The following is a 20,885-nucleotide window of genomic DNA, read 5'->3' on the forward strand; positions in this document are numbered from 1 at the left end:
CAACCAAAAACTTGTACAAAACAAAAAAACAAGTATGTGAGGACTCTGAAAAGAATGTAGCCGATGGATGGGGGAAGGAAGTCAAAACTTAGTGAGACCCATGATGGACGGGAGTTTCAGGGGCTTTTCCTTTTCTGTGTTCCTTTCTGGCTTGAACCCTTGATGGGCCAGTCCCCAGCTGACATAGCCAGAACACAAAGCATAACTTCAGAGAGAACCAAGAAAGAAGGTCCCAGTGAGCCAGAGAGTGTGGGGAGCAATTCCAGGGCTCCTTACTGCCTGCCTGGCCCCGTGGCTAGCCTCTGAGTTTCTCGTCCCAGGAAGCCTGAGAGACACCTGCAGAAGGTCTATGGCCCCGGAAAGAAGTGGGAAGGAAGAAAGGAGCCCCGTGGCCAACAGAGCGTGAGAAGAATCCTCACATCTTCCAGTTTCCTCTCACTCCTCTCACCTCCGGGGAGTCTGGTGTAGTCTATCCCAGCACACAGGGAGGACGGGGGAGGAGGTGTCGGTGGGAAGAAGTGTAGCTATCACACCAGGAGAGCCCCGGGTTTCTAGCTAGGGCTCCACGTAGCCAAAAGATACAGGGAAATCTCAGAAAAGAAAGAGCAAGAAAAGGATCCCCAACATGAATCCTAAGCCCGCCTCCGAACGGCACCACGGAGGACAGGGCTGGGGAACAGCCACAAAGACTTTCACACCTGACCTGGGACATAATCCACCACCCGAGTCCCGGGTTATGTGCTGAATGACACACGTGCGCCGAGGACCCGGGCGCAGTAACGCAGGCTATGAAGTCACCGACAGGGGACCAGCAGCCACAGAGGGCGAGGCAGGACTGGCCAGACGGGAGGCGTGCTGACACAGACACAAATCAGCTCCATCTCGAGACAGTCTTTATAAGGCCCAGAGTCTCACGATAGCCCCCACATCTAGATAAAATCCGAAGTAACTAGAGGGGGTGCCTGGCTGCCTCAGTCCATGGACCATGTGAGTCTCAATCCCAGGGTCATGAGATCAAGCCCCACTCCGGGCATGGGGCCCCCAACAACCTGAAACACAGAGTTGGTGCAGTCTGAGCTCCACAACTCAAGTAAATGACAGTCGGGCCCCTGGGTGGCTCAGTCGGTTGAGAGTCTGACTCTTGATGTCAGGTCAGGTCCTGATCTCAGCTCGTGAGTTCGAGCCCCGAACTGGCTCCAAGGGACACCCTGAGTCTCTAAAAACAAGACCCTCATTGTCGGACGTCCAGAGCAGCTCCCACAGCTTCTCACGGTTACTGGTTTCTCATCCCTTTCATCTCCCGGTCCCACCTGCAGCCCCCAGCAATGTACCAGATCCACACCTGACATGGGTTTTTCAGCCTCTTTGCTCAGATTTAAAAAAGGAAATGAAAAGGTCTTTTAATATCCAGAATGGATCAGCTTGGGTTTAAACAATTTTCTGTGCATCGTCTAGAACTGAATGTCCGTGGTGTCCTCCCAGGCTGGTCGTCCCAAACTGCTCTGGTCCAGCTCCAAGGAGGCTGTGGGCAGCACCAGGTCTGGCTGACCCTTAAGGTAGCAGGAAGCCTCAGGCCAGCAGGGGCAGCCAGAAAAGGGGCACAGGAAAAGCTGCTCCTTGTTCTTTTCCTTCCTCTGCGGGGACCTGGTGACAGGGAAGCAAGAGTTTCCCCTGCAGGACCGCAGCAGGTGCACATCCGTCCTTGCACACGGTCCTCACGCCTAAAGCTCAGGGGCCCAGGGGGTGCTGCCAGGAGCAGGAGGGGGACTAACATGGATTTAGAGGTCTGTGCCCCGGGTCCCAGGAATGCACTCAGGCTCCCGAGTGCTCTGCAGACACGGACAGTCATCCAGTCCAGGTCCACGGAATGGGTGAGAGAGTGGGACGGGGTGCGGGGGGCAGGGAGCCCCCTGTGGCTCTGTGGGGGGGTACCATGGCCTCGTGCACTTACCTCCTGTCCTCACCCCCTCACTGTCCGGACTGCACTGAGAATAGGAATCATGTCCAACGTCTGTCACCCACCGTGTGCTGTGTGGCTAATGACAACATCACCACCTGCTGGAGTTCCTGCTTCCCAGTGCCTGGGACGTGGTTTCTCCCTGCTCCCCGCCCACCAGCAAGGATGAGCTGTAGGGACCCCGGAGGGAACAGAGCTGAGCTCAGAAACTGACCACATGATTCAGGGACACAGCCCTGCTCCGCCAGCGACCCCGATGGGACAATGTTCGCAGACACTTCAAGTCCTCCTTTCTATTGTGATCTGCGTGTTTGTGGGACAGTCCTGGTTCTGACCAGACAGCTGCACGGCTGGAGGCTGGTGTGTGTGTCTGTGTTTCTGTGTGTGTGTGTGTTTGAGTGTGTGTGCGCTGCTGTGTGTTTGTGTGCATGTGTGTGTATGTGTGTGTGCTCCTGTGCAGACACTGAGGTTTGGGGATGAGAAGCTTCTCTTCTTCTGTCTGATCTGAGGGGATCTACCTGTTTCCAGTGGATCTCCAGGTCAGCTGCGAGATGGAGAGGAAAGGGCATTTGAGACCCACTTTGTCTTCCTTGAATTACTAATTCGGGCCAACAGCGGGTTTCTTTGTCACCTGGGGGAATGGTGGCAGAGCATGGGAGGAGAGAAAATGTGTCCCTTACCCAGGGGGGAACTTACAGTGTTTCCCTGGATCCGGTGAACAGCTCCCACGGCCCCCACACACTCCTGCGCTGTTATTGCCTGATTACACACGTGACCACAGCTTCTGCTTCCCTTCCTGTGGGAGAGGAGCTCCTGCTCTTTCTCACCAGGTTCCTGGTATTACAGAAAGGGACGTGGGGGACGTGACCCTGCGGGGAGAGGGCCGAGGAGGACACAGGGGCGGGGCTGTAGCTCATGAGTCTGGAGGGCAGCAATGGGGCTCAGCAGAGGGTGTGGGTGGGGAGACTTCCCTGGGCATCAGCGGTGTGACTGGTCCCTGAACCCCAGGAACAGGGGCCTCAGAGAGAGAAGGACACGGGGGATGGGAAGGGTCCTGCCCAAACCCTGGGAAGCAGCCATGTGAGCAAAGGGCAGCCCTGGGGGGACGGCGGAGAGTCTGGGAGGACGGCAGGTGGGCCCGGGGCCCAGGGGACTGACCATCAGGGAACACGAGGAGAGGGGCTTGGAGCTGGAAAGGGGCATCAATGGTGTCATATGGGGGTCCCCTCCTGGTGCTCTAGGGGTCCCTGTGAGGTGAAGCCAAGGTGCGGGCTCAGGTGTGGAGCAGGGGCAGCACGGGGACCGGGTGAGGACTGCAGGGAAGGAGCCGGCAGGGTCAGGGGGATGAGCCAGAGAGAGGCATGCAGGAGACGACATGTCCCCAGAGAAGGGACCTGAAGTGCAGGGAAAAGTCCTCACTGAGCCCCGAGGAGCTCCGCGTCCTACGTGGGGACAGCAGGGAGGGGGACGCGGGTGTCACTCTGTGAGTCAGTTAAAGCTCACTGTCGGGAACTAGAAACTTCTGCCTTGTCCTGAGTAATAGGAGGCCGTACCGTTGGCCAGCAGGACAGGACAGAAGGAGGTTGGGCAGGATGAGGGACAGCCAGCCGAGGCCTGGAGAGACGGGCCTGGAGATCTGTTCCCTGGGCTGAGTCCTGACTCCAGCGCTCCCAGCTGTGGAGACTTTCTGGCTCCTTCTACTGATCTGTAAAGTGGGCTCAAGGTTCCCCACTGCACACAGAGTCCACCAGGACCCAGTGAGTTAGCAGCGAGCAGACTGTCCGAACAGTGCGGGTCACAGAGCCCGCCCTCAGCAAGCACGGACGATTACGAGTTCACATTGTCTGCAAAGAGCTCTCAGCGCAGGACTGACGGCCGGGGGTGCTCAAGACGGGTCCGGGGGGATGTTGTGATTCTCCACGGTTTGTCCCAGAGGCTGAGGGTCTGCAAGGCAGTGTGATGTCATACAGATGAGGGGGACAGGGGGGCCGTCTAGGGTTGCCATGTAGCAGAGGCTGAGTGGTCTTGGAACAGGTTTGGTCCAATTTATTTACTCAGTTTCCCTGATCTACCACTGTGTGTGTCTCACGGGGGCTTGTGCACGAGGATTTAGCACAGAAATAACTGCTGGGTCCATCCAGTCCCTGCTCAGAGCCGTCGGAGGTGGAAGAGACAGGACCAGAGCTGCGGGCGTCATTCTCAGGAGACAGGTGTCCCCGGGGCGGGATTGTCCTGCTTCTTCCCATTAAGTCATGGTCATGGCCTGGCCTGGCCTGTGGACCTCACTGTAGACAGTAGTGAGAGAGTTCTCCTCTTCTAGATGTGGTTCTCCCCTACCCTGCAATGCACACAAACGGTTCCTGGATCAGGTAAGGGATGCAGAGGGACCCCTACAGACCAGTGCTGCTGACATGACCTCCCCCAGCACCCAGCACTGCATGGACCGCAGTAGAATGTTCTTAGTTAATACTGTGTTGTCTGGAAAGGATTACAGAGGTCTGAAGACTAATGCCTGCAGATGACTGGGATCGACAGGCCCACACCCAGGCACAGAGGGACTTGGGAGAACCCAGACTGCCTCCTCCCCCAGCTTCACCTTGTCCCTGTGGTCTCCAGACTCCTGTTGGCTCAGCTCTGCATAGAGGATGCAATGATCATGTTCCCCTGTTCTTCCTGAGCTTGAGTCTCAGCATGGAAGCCTGTACTCTCCCCACTCCATGACCCCCATGGCCATGGCCACACTTGCCAGCTGCCTGCAGGGACAATCCCTGAGTAGCAAAATGTAGGAGAAAGGGAACCCAGTTTCAGCGGGGGAGGGAGGTGTCTGGACTTGGGAAGGAAAGTGCAACCTGCCTCTCCCGGGCTCCACATTCTTCTTTTCCCCACGTCTCTTCCAAAGGTAGAGTCCAGCTCCGAGGATCAGCAGCAGGACCGCAACAGACGCCAGGATACCGGGCAAGTGGGCAGCACTGGTCTGTCCTTGCGCATCTGTTTCCATCGCACAGAAAGAGTGATGAAGGTTAAGGCAACAGGGAACTGAGGACGCCCATTGCCAGGCATGTGGAGACTCTGAAGGGACCTGGTCAGAAGCTCGAGAGGGAGGAGCAGGGCAGGGGCTCTCACTCAGCCAGTTCCTGAGCTCCTGCTTGGGGCCGGGGTGCTGAGAGGAGCAGGACATGGTGCCTGCCTTGAGGAGCCCCTCAGCAAGGGGGAGGGCTGAGCACATGCAGGGGCAGCCAGCCAGAGCCATCCCAGGACACTAGAGCTACAGCTTGTACCCAGGTCATCATGGAGGGCCTCCTGGAGGAGGTGATGGGCAAGCCTGGTCTTGAGGGAGGAGTAGGAGATTCCTGGATATTCAGGGTGGGTGAGGCATCCCAGGACAGACAGCCATGACCAGGAATGGCTGTGATAAGTCCCCAGCCCTGGGAGCTGCCGGCACCCACTGGGATAGGCCAGAGAGGGACCGGTAAGGGAAGCTGGGTGGGAGGATGAGAGGGAGGCAGGAACCTGTTTCCAGAGGGCCCAGTGGGTCCCTGAGCCATGAGCTTCCTCTGGGATCAGGGATACTGAGGCAGCAGGTCCCTAGCAGCTGGTGGAGGGGGTGGAGGGAGAGGTGGCTCATGGGGAACCACGTCATTCATTCCTTCAGGGACATGCTGACTGTGAGCAAAGGGACCATGGCCGAGGCTAGGACAGGCATCAAAGGAGCAGCAGACGTGGCCCCTGCCCTCCAGGGTTTCACTACAGAGGAGACTAATCCTGGGCCTGAGCATCAGCTCCCAGTGTGGGGCCAAGGACCACTCCTTAGAGGAGACGAGGTGTGAGGGCAGGACAACAGCAGCTCCTGCAAGGCCCTGAGCCACTGAGCCTGACGAGCCCCTGTGCAAACTCTCTTCATGCTGGGACTGCTCCCAGCATGCGGCCCTGTGAGACTGCCCCTGGAGCCAGCTGCAGGGAGGGGTCCCTGGATGGGAATAAGTGGGGAGTGGAGGACTCCTGACTTAGCAGGGCTGAGGGCAGAGGGAGGGGCCTGAGTAGAGGCTGGCAGTGGAGGAGAGCGGGACACATCGGGAATGCAGGCAAGCAGGTGGGTGTGATGTGTGTCTGTGAGACCAGAAATGGCCAGAGGAGCCTCGATCCCTGAATCCTACAGGAGTCACTGGCCCAGACCCCTCAGATGGCAGAGACCACGGACACCCCCAACTTGCTTTTCCTGAAAACCACCGTGGACATACTCGGGATGATGGATGAGGGTGGGGAGATGTACCTGCTGGGAGCTGCCTGGATCAGCAGGGGTGAGGGCTGGAGAGCAGCATGGGAGAGACACCGAAGGGCAGACACAGGTTGGATGTGCCCATCAGAGTCCTGGATCGGGTGACCAGGTGGCAGTGGGTGACATAAACATGGGGGACAGAAGCCGAGAACCCTCACCCTGGGTTCCCTGAGAACCGGGATAGCCCTTCTCCTCTGGCGGGTGCACTCACTGAGGCTACAGATGTCCCCAAGGTCCAGGGTGGCAGTTTTCTGGTCCACCTGGTTGCTGACCACACAAGAGAGGCTGGGGCTGGGCTGGCTCAGGAGCAGGTTCAGAGCTGGTCCTGTGTCTGGTCTCTGCTCCAGCTCCCTGGGGAGACCCTTGTTCTCACAGGACACCGTCAGGTCCCCCCTGGTTTCCGTGAGGTCACACTCCAAAGTGACATTGCACCAGCCTGGTGTGAGGGACAGAATTGTGGCCCGGATCTTGGGAAAGGGCACAGGCTCTGGGGTGGGAGGGACAAGAGGACAGAGTCTCAGTGAGTGGAGAACATCACAGCTCCTGCATTCTCCTCAGATTCTCCCTGACGCTCTGGTTTCCTCCCCCTAAGGACAGGGATTGCATTTTACAGATCACAGAGAAGTGACCCAAATACACAGCAGGGGCTAGAATGGAAAGGAGCCACTGAGTTTAGCTCTAGGTGGTTTCACTAGACTGAGCTCGTCTTACAAATCTGCCCTGAGATACAATATGAACCCCACCTACCCAAACCCCATAATTTGAGGAAGATGGAGTATCCCTTAGAAGAAGAAATCAGGGACAGAAGGATTTTCCAGTTTCAAGACCCAGCCCTAATATTCCTGCCTAGATGGTTCCTGGGACGGCACAGCCCATGGTGCGGACGGCCACTGCCCAGCTCTGGGAGCCCAGAGAGCAGCCCCAGGCTCCCCCAGGACTGACCACAGAGGAGGTCACTAGGAATGGCCTCCCTGATTTGTGGTTGGATTGTACCCTGAGCTTGGGGTCCACACCGGAAGACAAGGGACAGACTGACAGTCAGTTGGAAATCTCCGGTCGTGAGGCTGCAAAGACCACTCTCTCTCTGGAGCAGGTCGTCTCCCTGTGTGGGGGCAGGTGGAGGGGTACAGGGAGAGAGAGCTGCTCCCTGAGGGTCTGAGGAGGGGTTACCCTGTGAACTTCCCCTCCATCCGTGGAGGTTCAGAGCTGGACCATGGAGTCTGTGAGTGAGCTGACTCGGGCTGGGCTGAGAAGGACGAGGGGACGGGGTGGGGAGAACCACACGGGGGATTCCAGATCCTGCTAGGTGACGAGTGTCCCCCAACCAAGGCCACACGCTGGCCCTTAGAGCCTGAAGATGTCTTAGGTTCCATGGCCAAGGAAAATTAGGTTGAAAACAAGCTGACTATAAACTAGAGATGGTCTGAACTCCCTGGACAAGCCCCATGTGATCACAGGGTCCTCACAAGTGGGAGGAGGCAGGAGACGAGGTGGGAGGGACACGGTGTCAGAGGGACTCATCCCACCATTGCCACCTGTGAAGGGGGAGGAAGGGCCAGAAGCCAGGGGATGTCGATGCCCCTAGAAGGGGGGACAGGAACAGAAGTGGATTCTCCCTGGAGCTTCCAGAAAGGAGCACAGCCCTGCCGACACCTGGACCTTATGGCAGAGGCTCTGGGGTTTGACTCCTGCCCTACAGCCCAGGAGGACCCCGGGGGGTGTGGTCAGTCACTGAGGTTCAGTCACCTGCTACAGCAGCACAGGACAGTAAGAGTCTCACTAAGGACCCCGAGTCCTATGGGGACAATGAGTGTTATGGCAAAATCCCCATTTCCTCCCATTCCATGTTCCCTCCTGAAGCACAGACGTGATTTATCCCCGGTGTGAGTCTCAGCTCTGCCTGCATTTGTGGTGACCTCACAGCGTCGAATTTCTGGGAGAAGATCGAGTCCGAAGGCTGCAGTCTGGAAGGAATCCTGCAAGCGGGGCTCTCGGAGACTGTGAGGGACTGAGGAAGGGCTTTAGCTGTGGGACTGGGGGAGGGGCCGCCACATACCGTAGACCGTCAGGTGGAAATCCTGGTCATATTGTCTTCCTGTAGTTAATTGAACTTGAGCGCGGTACAGTCCACTGTCCTCAAGGGTCAGGTTGTCAAACCTCAGGGTCCTTGTGTTGAACACATGGACCCTCTTCTCGAACTTGTCTTGGAAGTTGACCCATCGTGTAACATCTCCCCTGGGACTAACTTGGAGTATGGTTGTGTAGATTGATCCAGTTTTAATGGCCCAAATAATATTCTCCAGCTCGGCTCCTGAAGATATTTCTCGATTTCTGATTGTGTGAAAGAACACAGAATCTCCTTGAATCCCTTTCAGTGGAACAGGAATTCCAGAATCGTCCACGGCAGACTCACGGGCTCCAGGACTCTGGGTCACAGCGCTGCAGACACCTAGGGCATAGGACACAGGAAACATGGGTGGTTTTCATTAGGAATAAAGGAGGAAACCCTAGAACCATCTTCCTGAAATCCATCCCATGTGCCCCCTGGAGTCTGGGAAGGCAGGAGAGTGTCATAAGTTTGGGGCGAGGCTGGAATCCCTCCTGGTCCCAGGGGAGCGTCCCCTTGAGCAGGTCACGGGAACTTGCTCACCTGCAGTGTCCTGACCCCTGACAGCGAGAGGATGAACGTCAGGAGGTCTCGGATCTGAAGCACGAGTACATTTTGGGGCCACAGTGAGATCATTTCTGCAGGAGGCAGGTTCTCACGGGGCTGCAGAGACCCCTCATGCCCATGGGCCGTGTAAACTCTGCTCCTTGAGGGAGTTTGCCCCCCCGGGCTCCCCTCTGAGGAACAGAGTGCCGCTAACGTGGTGGACGGCTCTCAGAGACCACAGGTTTGACAGGAGTGTGACCCCATCTCGTTTTCACCCTGTTTCCTGCTCGCTCTGAGTCCGCCGCCGTGTTGTGGGCGGCCCCGTGGAGAGACCCCCATGGGGAGGGACGGAGGGCAGCCTCTGGCCAACAGCCAAGGACGGTGAGGTCCTGACACGGCTCCCACAGGCTCCACTGAGCCGGGCACAGCCACACTGTCCCCCAGTCCCTCTAGCACGTCGGGACACAAGTGCCATGGGTCCCCACAGCACAGTGCTGCATCCCTCTCTTCAGAAAGCGAATTGGCCAAAACCTGGATTTTGGGCTCGCAGCCTCCAGAACCAGGAGATAAAAAGATTGTGTTGTTTAAGGGTTTACACTGTCCTGTTTCGGCAGCCCCAGGACCCTGAGGCAGGAGCCCAGGAATTGCAGCCCCCACCCCACGTGGACCCGGTGAAGGCTCCTGGGGTCTTGCCTAGGCTCCTGGCCAGCAGGTCACAGGGTGTGAGCTCTGGGGTGAGACACACCTGGGGTCACGTTCTAGATCCTCCCTTCACTGGGTGAGCAGCCCCGGGCTATTTCCTAAAGGGTATAAGCCTGGAGCTCCCGCATGGGAACCACAGGAAAGAGATGTGAGCGTGTCCATCACACAGGAGTGTACACACCACAGGGAGTGTATCTGCGCCCCACGTGGGTGTGCGTACATCACACTTGGTGGTGTAGACCGTTCCCGTGGGTGTGTGGACACTGGGATAACCCACTAGTGGGTCTAAGACCAAAGGCAGCTCCATCTCAGCCTCTGACCGACGCTGCTCATCGCCTCCTGAGAGCGACCCCAGCGGCTCTCCCCCCAGTGATGCTGAGGTTCCCACCGGCACACGGTGATCAAACTTTCTGGCCTTCGCCAGGCTGATAAGAGAAAATTATGTCACATTATCTTTAAGGAACATTCCTCCTGTGAATGAGCCTGGCGGCTCCTCATGAATTAATGCACAGAACAACAGTGTCCCGTCACACCCGCGTCCCCAGGCCGTCCACGGCCACTGCCCATCTCGTGTGCAAATACGCAGAGTGTGGTGCACACAGGACGCCGACCCGGAGTCAGAGAATCCGTCCTTGTTCCAACAAGGGGACGGTGCCCGGGGTTCCCTGAGGGACAGTAGATCCGTCCCCAGGGCGGCACCTGCCCGCGGCTGCTCCCCAGGAATTCTGAGCCCACACAGTCGCTCTCAGTGCCCCTGTGTGGGTCAGAGGGGTCCATCCCAGGGGACAGGGACACGGACGCTGGCGTTTCTGCCAACCACGGGCAGCACCTGTGTGGCTCTGGCCAGGCTGTTCCTGAGCAGCTGATCCGTGCCTCCCTCCCATCCTGCGGCAGTTCGCTGTCCTGAGTGGGCCCTGCACACTGGGGTCCACATCTGCGGTCCACACACTGGGGCTGGAGCTCGGCAGACCCTGCTCAGGAGCAGGGACACAGACAGCAGAGGCCCGAGGGCTGAAGGGAGCCTCAAGATGCATCCGCTCACCCCTCCTTGGAGGCCAGAGGAGGTGACCACAGGTGGTCCTGGGCTCTGATTTCTGAAGGGGCCAAGCAGGCTCCCCAACTCTGTCCCCGTCAGGACACAGGACGCGGACAGCAGAGGAGGGAGACACGGAGCAGAGGCCTCAGAGAAGCTACAGGTCAGTCCCATCCAGGGGGAGACCTCCATCCCAGGATGTCACAGCTGGAGGGGCTTCAAGGGGACCTTTCACAGAGGAGGGGCTACCTTGGGGAGAAACTTGTCTGAGTCCCCCTGGGCAGACCCAGACCTAGAGCCGGCTTCCCTCTCCCCTAGCTCTGTGGCTCCTGTAGAAACCTGCCATGCACCCTCCCCCTGCCCTCCTCCTGCCCTGCACGTGCCCTGCGCAGGGCTCCCTCCTCCTAGCACTGCGGTCTGGTCAGTAGGTCTGAGCAGGTCTGGGGTCTCACCTCCAGCTACTGTCCCTGGAGAGGGGACAAAAATACTCAGCGGGCTTTGGCAGGGCGGGGACGTGGGGCTACCTGAGGGTTCACCGGCACCTGCTGGAAAGGGGGAGCCCGGGAGAGAGGAGGCTCAGCCCTCAGGCTGCAGGGGAGGAGCAGCCCAGAAGCTGGAAGCCCACTCAGGATGGGAGGAAGACACGACAGTGCTCAGATCTGCAGAAGATGCTGACCCCAAAGAGGGACATAAGGTCAGGGGCGGGGTGGGTGTGAGCAAGAGAGTCCGAGTTTATTTAAATCAGATGAAATTTGACTTTCAACCGTCAACATCATATTTTGTCTCTCTCTTTCTTCCCTCCAGCCCTCCCTTAGTTCCTTTCTCTCTTACATAATCTTCCAACCTAGACATTTATGGAGGAAACTGTGTAATTTCCCATATGTCTCCATTTAAATAATATTGATAACAGTTGAAAGCGCACAATTGTTGATAGAAAGTTACCCTCTAAAAATGGTCTCCAAGCCTTACAAAACTCATTTTCTCATGATTTATCTCCCTGTTTGCAAACATCCTGGGATCCCAGAAATTCCCTAGGCTCCTGCAGGCACGGAGGGGCTGGTGTGTTCACAGCAAACATTACAGACAATAACAGCTTTCCATGGTGGCTGCAGAATTCAGAACTTCAAGAGCTTAGTAATGTCTCCTTTGTTCTTACTTAAGTTATTACACAGAAGCAGATGGTCTCTGAGGAAGTAAGAACCGGAAAATGGGGCTCTCCTTACAACAGCCATTCAGTTCCCTTTTGGGACCACCTCTGCTTCCGTCCTGACGCCTAGGTCACCCCCACCCAGATCAGGTGAGCAGTCTCCCGTTCCCGGCTCACCCTTACACACAGCAGGTGGGCGCAGACCCTTGAATTCTGGGGGATCCTTTCCATCCTTTGCAAACAGAATGTCACTGGATTCGGGGCCTCATCTTCCCCAAGGAGCCAGACTAGCGCGGCCCCTCCAGCTCAGACAGGGGCTCTGGGTCGGCCCCTCCTGCACACAGCGGCTGCAGAGGCTGCCGGTCCCTGTGCACGGTGGTGGCGGGGGAGTGGGTGGAGGGGGGATGTCCGTCCCCACCCTGGGTCCCCTGCAGCCGCCCCTGTGTCTCCTCCATCTGCTCCCCAGGAGGCTCTGGGGTCTCCCGGCCTCACCGCCCTGGGGGGGGGGGCGGGATTCCCTTCATGCTGCCAGGCAGCCGGGTCAGGGTTCCCAGCCTGGCCTCAGCCCAAAGCTCCCTTTGTTCCCTCTGTCCCCCTCGGGGCTCTAACCCAGCTCACCGCGTGTGCTCCGTCATCACGGAGCTGGTCTTCTAATTCTTCAGCACAGACCTCAGCCAGCCCGGGAGCTCCTGCCTCCCTGCCCACCCGGCGGCCTCCCTCCCAGGGGGCCCGGGCCACTCACTGAGGAGGAGGCTGGTGAGTCGCAGGAGCCACGAGGCCCCGCACAGGTGGGGGTCTTCTGAGCAGGCGCCCATGGCCGGCCACTTCCCTGCTGGCTCAGCGTGGACCTATTCTGCTTCAAGGAAACATCCAGAATACAGACGTAAGAGGAGGAGGAAAGCTTCTTCACTCACAAGAGCCCTAAGACTTCTCCGCACCCCAGGGGCGGGGCTGACTGTCAGTTCTGGGAACTCACTGTCCAGCCTAGAGTCACCCACTCCCATCTCTCATGTTAGCTCAGCACCCGCAGGGGCCTCAGGAGATAACTGTAGAGAAAATGTGGGAACAGCCGCCCTCGAGGAGGCCCGGTGCTGGAGAGAACCCGTCCCTGTGCTCACAACCAGCCTGGGAGTCGACCCTACGCAGCCTAGGACCCTGCACCTCTACAGCCCTTGATCTGTGTCCCGGGGCTCCCACTCAGCCTGCGGCTTCCTGCTGGCCAAGGCCAGCCGATGGCCAGGCCCAGAGACCCTTCCTAGAGCCAAGGACACGGGGCCTCTCCTGCTTTGGGCCTGTCCTCTGTCTTTATACCATCTCACGAGTCACATTTCCTTTCTGATTTTCTAGGAACCTCACTGTCAGGTGTCACGGTGAGAAGCTAGGAGCCCGAGAACAAAGCCTCCTGGGAAGTGTCACCCCCACACCCCAGGGCACACACGGGCATGTCCCCACTGCTGGTCCCCAGGGCTCTGTCTGCAGCCTAGGGCTAGCCCTGCCCCATACGAAGGACCAAGCCCACCCCCACAGGAGCGGCCCCACAGCCTCCCTGCCCTGTGAGGCTCTGCCAGGACTGGACCGGGCTCACACACAGGCAGGGCTGGAGAGGGACACGCACCTCTGGCCACAGGCTCAGCGGCCTCAGACTCACAGCCACGTACGGAGGGTCAGGCCAGGCCTCCACTTCCCCATGGGTTCCCATAACGTCAAGAACCCTGGTCTCCCGTGGGCCCTAGGGGAGCGGCTCCATCACTAACCCCCGGCTGGTGCCCCTTTCCCCGCCCGCTGGGCTCCCCCTCAGCTGCTCAGACCCTCAGATCCTCAGGCTGGATCCCCAGGACTGGCCCAGGGCCCCGCACTCTAGGCGGTCAGCCTGTTGGCTGTTGAACCCATTTTATGGATGTGAGACCCGAGTCCTAAGGGTCTGGTCCTCCTGCCAGAGGTCACCCAGCAGAGCAAGAGTCAGGGTCTTGACTCCCAACAAGGAACTCTGGGAAATCCCGCGTCACCGCCGCTGTCCCATCCCAGTGTGTGGTCTCCAGCGATCGCCGCATCCAGTCTGGGCTCCCCGGAACTGCTCTGCGCCCCTCAGACCAGAGAGCCCTTAGCACTGCCTTGTTCCCCAGCTCCCACCCAGTGATGGGAGATCCCTTCCTCGGGCCGTCCCTGAGCCTTGTGGGAAGAGACTCCTCAGATAGAGTCCAGATCTGGGCAGCTCATCCCCTGGTCCCTTCAGGGTGACGGGGACCAAGTCTGTTACCCCGTCCAAGTCATTACAGCCCTGAGTGAGTCCTGTCAGTGTAAGAACTATTTGCTTGTGCAAACTCCAGCTTGGGGGTGGGGTGTAGGGCCTAGGATGGAGCCCCCAGCAGCCTCCTCCTTTCTCACACCCGCAGGCAGAGGAAATAAGCCTGTGGTTGCATCTTGCAGGCTCTGAGGTCCACAGCGGGACTTTTGCCAACCACAGCCGCTGCCTGCACTGGCTGAGTCACACAGAGGCCAGACCTCCAGCCCAGCTCAGGGTGGGATTGCTTTTCCCACACTCGGGCTCTTCTGGAAACTTCCATCCTGCCTGGACACAACTCCCTCATGGACAGAGAGCTGATGACCTTGAGCCGGAGGACATGGGCTGGTCATGTGGCTTCTGTGCTGACCTTGGGCTTCCAGCTGGACACCCTCCTGGAGATGCAGGGACTCCGTCTGTGATGGGGGAGGCGTGGACTCTCGGACCAGACATGGTGAGGCTGAATCTCTCTTCCCCACGCCTTCCCTGCATGTCCCTGGACACAGGCCTGGAGGGCCCTGAGTCCTGAGCTCTCAGCACATGGAGATGGGGAGCTGCTGCAGGAGTCCCTGGGCGAGTCCCTGAGCCTGTGCAAGGCGGTGAGCTCACCCGTGCTCCAGGAGACTCCAGAATGCCCTTGGGGGGAGAGATGTTGTGCATCAGGAACGTGCTTGCTTTCCTTTCCAGGTTCCCAGGAGCACAGCCCTCCCCCCTCCCCCTCATTTTCTTTCAGAGAAGCAGGAGTGACCCTGGGGACAGGCAGCCCCTGAGAGAGAAACTCCCTCCCTCAACCAGGGCCTGTCTGCATTTTCACACAAGAGTCTGGAGCCCACACCCAGTGAAGACACATCAGTATGAATCAGAATGTCCTTGCTGACATGGACAATGGATTCTTCCCCCACCAGAGAGCAATGCCATGAACCCTAGCGAATCAGTGATCTTGGGTGGCCGTCAGGAGGGAAGGGACGGGTGGCCGTCGGATGGAAAGGGACCGGTGAGGAACAAGAAATTCACTACTAGTACCTCTTAGTAGATGCAGAAAAAGTACTTGACAAAATGCAGCATCCGTTCCTGATCAGACTCTTCACAGTGTAGGCACAGAGGCTACATACTGCAGTATCATCAAAGCCATCTATGAAAAACCCTCAGCGAATACCATTCTCAATGGAGAAATCCTGAGAGCCTTTCCCCTAAGGGCAGGAACACGACAGGGATGTCCACTATCAACACTGCCATTCAACACAGTAGAAGTCCTAGTGTCAGCGGTCAGACAACAAAAAGAAATAAAAGGCATCCGAATCAGCAAAGAAGTCAAACTCTCACTCTTTGCAGATGATATGATACTTTGTGTGAAAAACCCAAAGGATACTTTATGTGGAAAATGATACTTTATGTGGAAAACCCCAAAACTGCTAGAACTCATACAGGAATCCAATAAAATATCAGGATATAAACTCAATGCACAGAAATCAGCTGCATTTCTATACACTAATAATAAGACAGAAGAAAGAGAAATTAAGGAGTCAGTCCCATTTACAATTGTATCCAAAAGCCATAAGATACCCAGGATTAACCCTAACCAAAGAGGCAAAGAATCTGTACTCAGAAAACTATAGAATACTCATGAAAGACATTGAGGAAGACAGAAAGAAATGGAAAGACATTCCATGCTCATGGGTTGGAAGAAATATCTTGTGAAAACGTCTAGCTACCTAAAGCAATCTACACTTTTAATGCCATCCTTATCAAAATACCATCAACTTTCTAAAAAAATACAGACAAATAATCCTAAAATTTATGTGGACTCAGGAAAAACCCTGAATAGCCAGAGGAATGTTGAACAGAAAATTAGGGCATCATAATTCCAGACTTCAAGTTCTATTACAAAGCTGTCATCATCAAGACAGCATGGTACTGGCAAAAAAACAGACACATAGATCAATGAAATGAAATAGAGAGCCCAGAAATGTTCCTGAACTTCATGGTCAACTCATCTTCAACAAAGAAGGAAGGAATACCCAGTGGAATAAAGACAGTCTCTTCAACAAGTGGTGTTGGGAAAATTGGACAGCCACATGCAGAAAAATGAAACTGGACAATTTCCTTACACCACACACAAAAATAGACTCAAAATAGATGAAGGACCTCAATGTGAAATACGAATCCATCAAAATCCTTGAGGAGAACACAGGCAGCAACTTCTTTGACCTCAGCCACCCCAACTTCTTCCTAGAAATTCTGACGAAGGCAAGGGAAGCAAGTGCAAAAATGAACTATTGGGACTTCATCAGGCTCAAAAGCTTTTGTGCAGCCAAGGAAACAGTCCACAAAACCAAAAGACAACCGACAGAATGGGAGAAGGTATTTGCAAATGACACGTCAGATAAAGGGCTAGTATCCAAAATCTATAAAGAAGTTATCAAACGCAACACATAAAGAACAAACAATCCAATCAAGAAATGGGCAGAGGACATGAACAGACATTTCTGCAAAGAAGACATCCAGATGGCCAACAGACACATGAAAAAGTGCTCCACGTCACTCGGCATCAGGGAAATACAAATCAAAACCACAATGAGATACAAACTCACGCCAATCAGAATGGCTAAAATTAACAAGTCACGAAACGACTGATGTTGAATAGCATTCAGAGAAACGGGAACCCTCCTGCACTGTTGGTGGGAATGCAAGCTGGCGCGGCCACTCTGGATGACAGCATGGAGGTTCCTCAAAAAGTTGAAAATAGAACTACCCTGTGACCAGCAATTGCACTACTGGGTATTTAACATAAAGATACAAATGTACTGATCCGAAGGGGCACGAGTACCCGAATGTTTATAGCAGCAATGTCCACAATAGCCAAACTATGGAGAGAACCTAGATGTCCATCATCAGATGACTGGATACAGAACATTTGGTGTTTATATACAATGGAATATTATGCATCCATCAAAAGACCGAGATCTTGCCATTTAATGACATGGGTGGAACTAGAGGGTATTATGCTAAGTGAAATAAGTCAATCAGAAAAATCCCATTGTCATTTGATCTCACTGATATGAAGAAATTGAGAAACAAGCCAGAGGATCACAGGGGAAGGGAGGGAAAAATGAAACAAGACAAAACCAGAAAGGGAGACAAACCTTGAGAGACTTGTAATCTCAGGAAACAAACTGAGGGTTGCTGGGGAGTGGAGGGGGAGAGACAGGGTGGCTGGGTGATGGACATTGGGGAGGTTCTGTTCTATGGTGAGTGCTGTGAATTGTGTAAGACTGATGATTCACAGACCTGTACCCTTGAAGCAAATAATTCATTATATGTTAAAAAAAAAAAAAAAGAAATGAACTACTTCCTGCAGGCGCTGGGACAAATATGGAATGACTGAGGGACATGTGTCCCCAGCTTGCAGGCCTGGTGGGGGGTCCGTAGAGCCCGAAGGCTCCCCACTGCCCTGACGTCAGACACAGCAAGCTGAGAAAATCTGGACCAGGGAGGACGAATCCCACCTGGGGTTTGTGGGAGCAGAACCCTGCCCTTGCCACTGTCACCATTCAGGACAGCAGCTCTGTCCTGGCTTGGGCCTAGGGTCTTCCATCCCATGATCCTCAGAGCCACGGGACCCCACACCGGATGCTGTCGTTTGTGCCCAAACCCACAAGACCTTCCGACACAGGGATGGAAGTTCCCCTCCCTCCCTGAGATGCCGTCCTGGGGTCAGAATCTGCCCCTGATTCTCCAGACCCCATGGGAGCTGGCCTCAGTCCACCCAGCATGGTAAGGATCCCACAGCTCATCCCTCCCTTCTCCTCCTGGGACCCCTGCCTGTGGATCGAGTGAGGAGGGGAGGCAGGTCCCTGTCCCCACTCTGCAGGGTGGACAGATCTCGGGGGACCTGCTTCCCAGGATCTGAGCCACAGAGCAGGGCCCCCACCCTGACCTGGGGGAGAATCGACACTGACGGCTGTACAGGGTGTCGCTGAATCTGGACCTTGAAGCAGTTGGACCCACGTCCTAAAGCAGAGGCCACACTCTGCTGCTGTAACAATTCTCTCTGTGGGTCTGAACACACCCTGTGGTCCTGGGACATCTGGTCTCCATGATTCTCTGAGCAGGTGCTCCTGGCGTCTTTCAGGCTGTGCACATTTATTGAGCGCCTGCTGTGTGCAGGGCGCTGAGGCTCATGTCTTCACGGAGTACGTGTCCCAGTCCTTGTGGGCATCATGAATGTGGACAGCACTCGCAGGACCAACAGCTCCCTCCTCCCTGACTGTGGGTCCCAGTTCTGCTGGGGGCCATTCTGGGGCCTCGTAGGAAATCCAGGCCCCTGAGGCCAAGGACACACGTTCCATCCTGTGTCCTCAGCTGTCACACGGGCCCTTCAGGGAGTGGGTGCAGAAGGACGTTTGCTGGATGGGAGGACGACTCTGCTTCCAGAAGCTTTGGGGTGGACCTGGGACAACTCTCCTCTGGACACTAAAACCCGATGCGGGTAACTGACCGTACCCGAAGCAACCTAGGATTCCTCCCACGGGCATCACCACAGATAAAGGGCCTCAGGCTCTGTCTGGTCTCATCCCCGGAAGGTGATCTCGACCCAGTCCCGGCTCAGAGCCGCGCCTGCTTGAGCTCTGCTCCTCGGCCTCCCACCGCCTGGTTCCCAGAGGTCCTGCCAGAGAAGGCTGCTGCTCCCATCCCCCACCGACCACCCCAGTGAGCACCTGCCTCACCCCTGCCCCAGCAGGCCCAGACCCAGGCCCCGATGCAGGACCCGCTGCAGGCTGGCGGGGACCCCACAGTGCTGGGTGCTGGGCTCAGGGTTCAGCTTCCTCTTCTAGTGGACATTTCCTAGAGTAGGCGATGGTTCTGATGGTAACTTGCAGGACTTCCATAGAGCTTTTGCTCCAAAAAAGGAAGAAGGAAGCTGAACCCCATGGTCATACGTGTTGTGAATCTCAGACTAAAGGATAAAACTGATGTTCCCTGGAGCAGGAGGGATGTGGTTGTCATGTTTCCATATTCATCTGACCTTGGCCCCCCACCCCGTGTTGAGGAGCATCTCTCACAGCTGATGCTCCCTGGATCCCACCGAGAATCACTGATGAGGGTCAATTGGGAGCCCGTGTGTGGACACGCTGAGTGACAGCGGCCGAGCTGTGCTGAGTTCTCCCACGTGCCCTCTGCCCCTTCTTGCTGTCCCCACAGGGCAGCTCCTGGGCCACGGGCTCCTTTCCCTGAACCCCTGTATGGACACAGTAACACAACCCCAACCGTGCACTGAGTGTGAGCTGTTTAGGGGGACCTGTCAGCCGCCGATCCCGACCCTCTCCGATGGTGGACTCGATCCTTCCACAAACAGTGCAGGAGATCCTACTGTGCGCCACCCCACTCCAGGTGCTCACACTCACACACACACACACGCACACACAAGTGCACCCAGCAACCCCTCTGCCTTCCTCCCTGCCTTCTCCCCTCCTCCATGGGGAAAGGCCATGCGCGGGAACCATAGTACATACAGCGAGCAGGGCTCTGGATGACAGAGGCGGGAGGCTTAGCACCCGGGAGTATGGTTTCCGGTTACACCAGGAGGTCAGAACAGGTTCCCCAAGAAGGAGACTTCTGAGAAAAGACTGGAAGGAGGTGAGGAGTGACCGTGGACATCTGGGGGAATTGCTTTTGTGGCCCAGGTGACAGCCCGTGGAATGATCCTCAGGTGGGACCTGCCTGGACTGTTCCAGGAGCAGGAGGTCAGAGTGGCTGGAGCATCTATGAGCCCAGGCAAGACACGTAAGAGATGGAGGCCGGAGAGGTAACGGGGGCCCGATCACGTCCATCCTGACCTAGAATCCCAGGATGCCAGAGCCAGAAGGGCCTCGGAGTCTGCCCCATAACCCACCCACTGCTGGACCAGGGGACGTGGGAGGCATCGGGATAGAACTTGGCTTCTGAACAGCCCTTTTCAGACCTGGCTCTGGTGGGAGCAGAGTTGGCCTGGGCCTGGGGCAGGGCCGTGCTGTCCTCCCTTCAAGTGTTCAGAACAGACCAGCCCCCCATGGCCCAGCAAGGTGGGGCTGGGAGACCTGGGTGCAGGCGGCTGTCACTGCAGCTCCTTCCACCAGGGGGCGCTGCTCGCACAGGTTCCCCCACAGGCACCTGGAGCTCAGGGCTGGGGTCAGGTCTTTCCTAAGGCTGCCCCAGGGCTGAACACTTAGGTAGGGACATTGGCCATAAGACAGGAGAGAGCCTGTCCCCGCCCTGTCACTGCACTCTGGACTCCCAACACCACAGACACAGCTGTGTTCATTTGACAGGCAAACAGGGAGGCCAGAATGTTTGATTTGCATTTGTGGTTGACCTGCAAAGGACGACCATCTCTCGGGCTCCTGCACCTGATCCGTCTCTCTCTGCACATCCTGTGCTCCCGCCGTTGGCTTGGGTAGCGACGGTGGTGGTGTGATTTCTCTCACTGATGGGCGAGAGGGACCTGAGCTTTTATAAACGTTCCCTCAGTGTCCCCATCTGTGTGGAGGGCGGGGGGGGGGGGGGTTGTGAGCGAACTCCCTGTGACCACAGCCAGAATCTGCCCATCAACATAGGCAGAAGCTGAATGAGTGACCCAGTGAGTCTAACTGCAGAGCTCAGCCCCTCTCTGCGCTGTGAAGAGCTGTGGGGACAGGGGCAGGTCCAGGACCCCAAGTCAGGGCCTGGTTCACATGAGGCGTCTTGCAGGAGACCCCTCCCACCACAAGAGCCTGGAAACAGCTTTAGGAAAGGTCACCCCAGAAAGGAAGAGAAGGTTCCCTTCCCCTGCCCCCAACCCCCCGCAGACAGTGTCACGG

The 20,885-nt window shown here is 56.6% G+C and overlaps 1 protein-coding gene across 1 annotated transcript in view; it reads right to left on the reverse strand.

Annotated features, from left to right (window-relative positions):
• Positions 1–3,779: 3,779 nt before the first annotated feature.
• Positions 3,780–20,885, reverse strand: part of LOC123927435 (T-lymphocyte surface antigen Ly-9-like) — a 33,827-nt gene continuing 16,721 nt past the window's right edge. The window contains exon 6 of the mRNA XM_045982000.1: positions 3,780–4,295. Coding sequence (XP_045837956.1) covers positions 4,274–4,295 — 22 coding nt within the window. The 3' untranslated portion in view covers positions 3,780–4,273. The remainder of the gene's footprint in view (positions 4,296–20,885) is intronic.

Source organism: Meles meles, chromosome 17 (assembly GCF_922984935.1).
Source record: "Meles meles chromosome 17, mMelMel3.1 paternal haplotype, whole genome shotgun sequence".
In the NCBI taxonomy this organism is placed as follows: Eukaryota; Metazoa; Chordata; class Mammalia; order Carnivora; family Mustelidae; genus Meles; species Meles meles.